Genomic DNA, 3847 nt, shown 5'->3' with positions numbered 1-3847 from the left:
CTATTGAACCATTGGAAAGTAAGTTTAGTGGGACAAACCAATATCACGGACCATAGATTATTTTCAAAGCTAATAGTTTGTTCCCCACAAGTTTGGCCCCATATCAAAAGGGCATAAATCGTTTCTTAACTTTATTTTTAAACGACATTATTGAGCTGGTGGAAAATGGCTTGATAGCTAATGACAAAAATGCTCGGAATCAATCAATAGTTGTGTGGTTGAAACATGGATAGGAATGCAACATCTCTAGTAATTTTATTATAAGTCAATTGGCCCTTCAACTTCTAAAGCTCTCTTGACAACGTTTTTTTTCTTTTTTTTTTTGGATACCCAAAAGACAAAAAAAAAAAAAAAAAAAAAAAAAAAAAAAAAAAGGGATCTAATCAGAAGAAGACTCCGATGGGGTACTGTGCATGTAGAAGGAGAGAAAGCCCACAATTGTACCCAGTTTTGCTATTCTTGTTGGTGGTGGCACTTCTGATGGCCCTGCCAACTATTGAGGTGAAGACCCCCACGTTGGATATCAATTGGCCACTTTTAGTCGTACCACTCTTGTTGTTAGCCATGGTGCATTGCCTGTCTTCTGTGGAGCCTTCAAGAGGGCCTTGTCCAATCCCGCCACCGCCTCCGGTCTGGTGTCACTGCCGCGGCAAGCATGCCTGTAAATGTGGCCGTTTTAAGTACCCGGTTCCTTAGTAGCTCCTTCACTTTCAATTCTAACATATATAATTACATGTCATAGCAATTTATATGCTTCTTTGGGATGAAATTGGATCTGGGTAGCCTTCACATGCAGTACAATTGTAGCTAAATTATATCTATTTGAAACGTGTATAATATACTATATAGCTGTTATTCAATCTCTTTTGTTTAAATTGTTTTCATGGTTTTTTTGGTTGCTTTGGTTGAATTGGACAACATATTCAACTCTGAAAAGGAATAAAATTCCGAGGGACAAATCAGAATACCTTTCTTTTTTGGTTGATTAGAAAACTAGTTGTCTACACAGCCTAGGATATGCATTCTTACCAGTTGGAATCTGATGAGATAATCTGCCGCCATTAAGAAAATTTTCCATCTTCAGATTATTATCTGCTATCAGGACTTTATTAATCCCTTGAATCTTTTTTATCTGCTATCATATTTTTAATCTAGGTAGATTCCTTGGAAAAAGCTAGTCAAGTAAACCTGATGCAATTATCAGGAGGAACATTATATGCAACTTGTGATGATTTTTGTACAAAAAACAAAGAATGTTGGACAAGTAGCTTGTCAGGAATCTGCCACCACTGAATCTTGGAGAGGATTACCTCTTTAGAAGTTCTGATCTTATTTTCCCTTATTTTTCTTTTTTCTTTTTATTCAAAGAAACTTTATACCCAAGAAAATTCCGTTTCTTATAAATTTTATATCAATGATGTAATAGAGGTGGAATTAGATGCAAATTTCCAGTATGATTTGGAAAACTCTTCCTTGAGAAGTTCTGCTGCATCTCTTTTTTTGATAAAGTGATTAACTCATCTTGCCTTCTGACTAATCACGTCGGTGTGATGTTTATTTATTTATTTGCAAAAAATAAAATAAAAAAATAAGTTTTCAAGTAACATCGTGAGGAAATATCCATAATTTATTACACCTTTAAAAATTAACAAGATGGAAGTGTTACCAAGTATTAACTAAGGGCACGTTTAGTTTATGGATTCAAAATTATTTTCGTTTTATGTGTATTTTTTGTGAGAGAAAATATTATAATGAATTACGAACCATGATTCGAATCATGGCACGAATTCCTCTTCTAAACGTCCAGTAAGTTGAATTAATAATCATCAACATGGAATACTGGGAACTTCAAATTGTTGAAATTTGGGCAACCAATAACTTTTTCTTTGATGATCTAATAAAGTCCTCTTATAATATCATAGTTTAGGTGGAGTAATACAAAGACACACTATCAGCAGCAAGAAAAAGCCAATAAAAAGGCCACTACTATCATTCATCCATATCATGGTAAGGTGGTCCATTTTCAACTCAATTATTGTCCACACTTCAATTTTTTTAGGACTTTTTCAGGTGTGTTTAAAAAAAAAAAAAACACTAATTTTTATTATTTATCGACCGTTATATCTATATTAAATTTAATTAAAAATTAAATTAAAAATATAATATAAATTGACGGTCTATAAACAAAAAAACACTAATATTTCTATAAAAAAAAGAATACTAGAAAAATTCTCTTCTTTTTATTTTTTCTTGATTTTCAAATTTCATCTCCAATGGTTATCTGAATCATCCTTTTCTTTTTAGAAAATGAAATAAAATTGAAAAAGTGGGGCTAAATGGATGATTCTTTAAAGTGCAGCCACTGACATAATACGGCGGATGTGGACTGCATGCCCTATAGAAGTTGGACAAGTTTGCATATAAATACAAGTTAGTGGAATGTGTTTGATGACATCTCCACCTTCTTTCACAAGTTTTTCTGATACTTTTCTGTCCTCATTTGTTTATTTTTACAACTTTAATGACCGCCACAAATCAATTTTGGATTTTGAAGTTTAATTCTTGACATAATTTCAGATTTCATTTTTAAGATATCAAATAATACCTAACCAACCACATCAATTATGTCATTTAATTTTAAAAAATACTTATTAATTAACTTTTATATGTTTTAGCGTTTGAGTTTATTAAATAATGTGATTTAATCTAATTGATTAGATACTATTTTAAATATTAACGAGAATATTTAAATTTCATTTATTTTATCGATTTGAATTTTTAGTTATAGATTTGTAATGTTTAAAATTTTTTAAAAAATATTACATTTAATTTTTTTTGATATAATTAAAAACTCTAAAAAAATATCATATCTCAACTCAAATTAAAAATTCAAACCTAACGAGACGTTATATTGTTGCATACATCCATAACACAGCCTCAGTCATTCATCATAATCTGGTAAGGACGCGATGTATCTTAAGTCCAACACTCAATGAAGAAGATGTGATATATTGATTTGTATTGCATTCAATAGCTGCCCTTCTTTTTAACTTTCTTTCCCACTCATTCCATCTCTTCACTAAACATAGGCGTTACTACGTGTGCAAAATGCCAAATTAGCATTCAAATTTCCGAAACTCTTTTTCCCAAAATAAAAATACAAATAAAAATGTACATTTTATACGGTCTATATTATAATTCTTGTGGCCCCATTACCCTGAAGTCACGTATATATATGCTACCCCACTAGCAATACCAAAAATGTATGAATACATACACCATCAATATAAGATCACATCATATTGCTTTTGCTATAAATACATTTTGAGTCTTTGCTAATAAATACATTTTGAGTCTTGAATTTCTAAGGGCCTCTTGAAAAATTAGTGCAAAAGGGTCCAACAATGGCCTATGGAAAAAGGAGCACATCCACATCCATACTAGAGGGCTTCTCTTTAAACCCTCTGCCGTACCCAGTTCTTCTTATTATGGCAGTCACTTTTATCTTTCTTGGCACGAAATGGTACTTTTCCTTTGAGGAAGTTGTGGAAAGTGCTGAGGAACAGATAAATTGGGTACTTTTTGTGGTACCTATACTTCTTATACTAATCGTTCGTTGGCTTTCATCTATGGAAGATTCCGATAGTCTCTTTGGCATGTCACCTTGGGAGCGGCGGAGGCGGACCCACCACCGCCCTTCGGAGGGAAGCTCGCCGTGGGGTGTGGCTGCTTTCATTGTGTTGTTGCTAATTTTGTTGCAGTACCAATCTATCTTCCGTGATAGCTGGTTAATATAGTAATAGTAGTATAGTAGTATACAGATTTTAAGAATATAATATATATATAT

The 3847-nt window shown here is 32.5% G+C and overlaps 1 protein-coding gene across 1 annotated transcript; it reads left to right on the top strand.

The window, feature by feature from the left end:
- The first annotated feature begins 3286 nt into the window (after positions 1-3286).
- Positions 3287-3820, top strand: LOC21386763. Its single transcript, XM_010090366.2, has one exon. It carries the CDS (start codon positions 3405-3407, stop codon positions 3795-3797), a length of 393 nt encoding a protein of 130 aa, XP_010088668.1. The 5' UTR covers positions 3287-3404; the 3' UTR covers positions 3798-3820.
- Positions 3821-3847: the final 27 nt, after the last annotated feature.

Source organism: Morus notabilis, unplaced genomic scaffold, assembly GCF_000414095.1.
Source record: "Morus notabilis unplaced genomic scaffold, ASM41409v2 Scaffold1897, whole genome shotgun sequence".
NCBI classification, from domain to species: domain Eukaryota; kingdom Viridiplantae; phylum Streptophyta; class Magnoliopsida; order Rosales; family Moraceae; genus Morus; species Morus notabilis.
The sequence above is the reverse complement of the archived record's forward strand: the minus strand, read 5'-3'. Positions and strand labels throughout refer to the sequence as shown.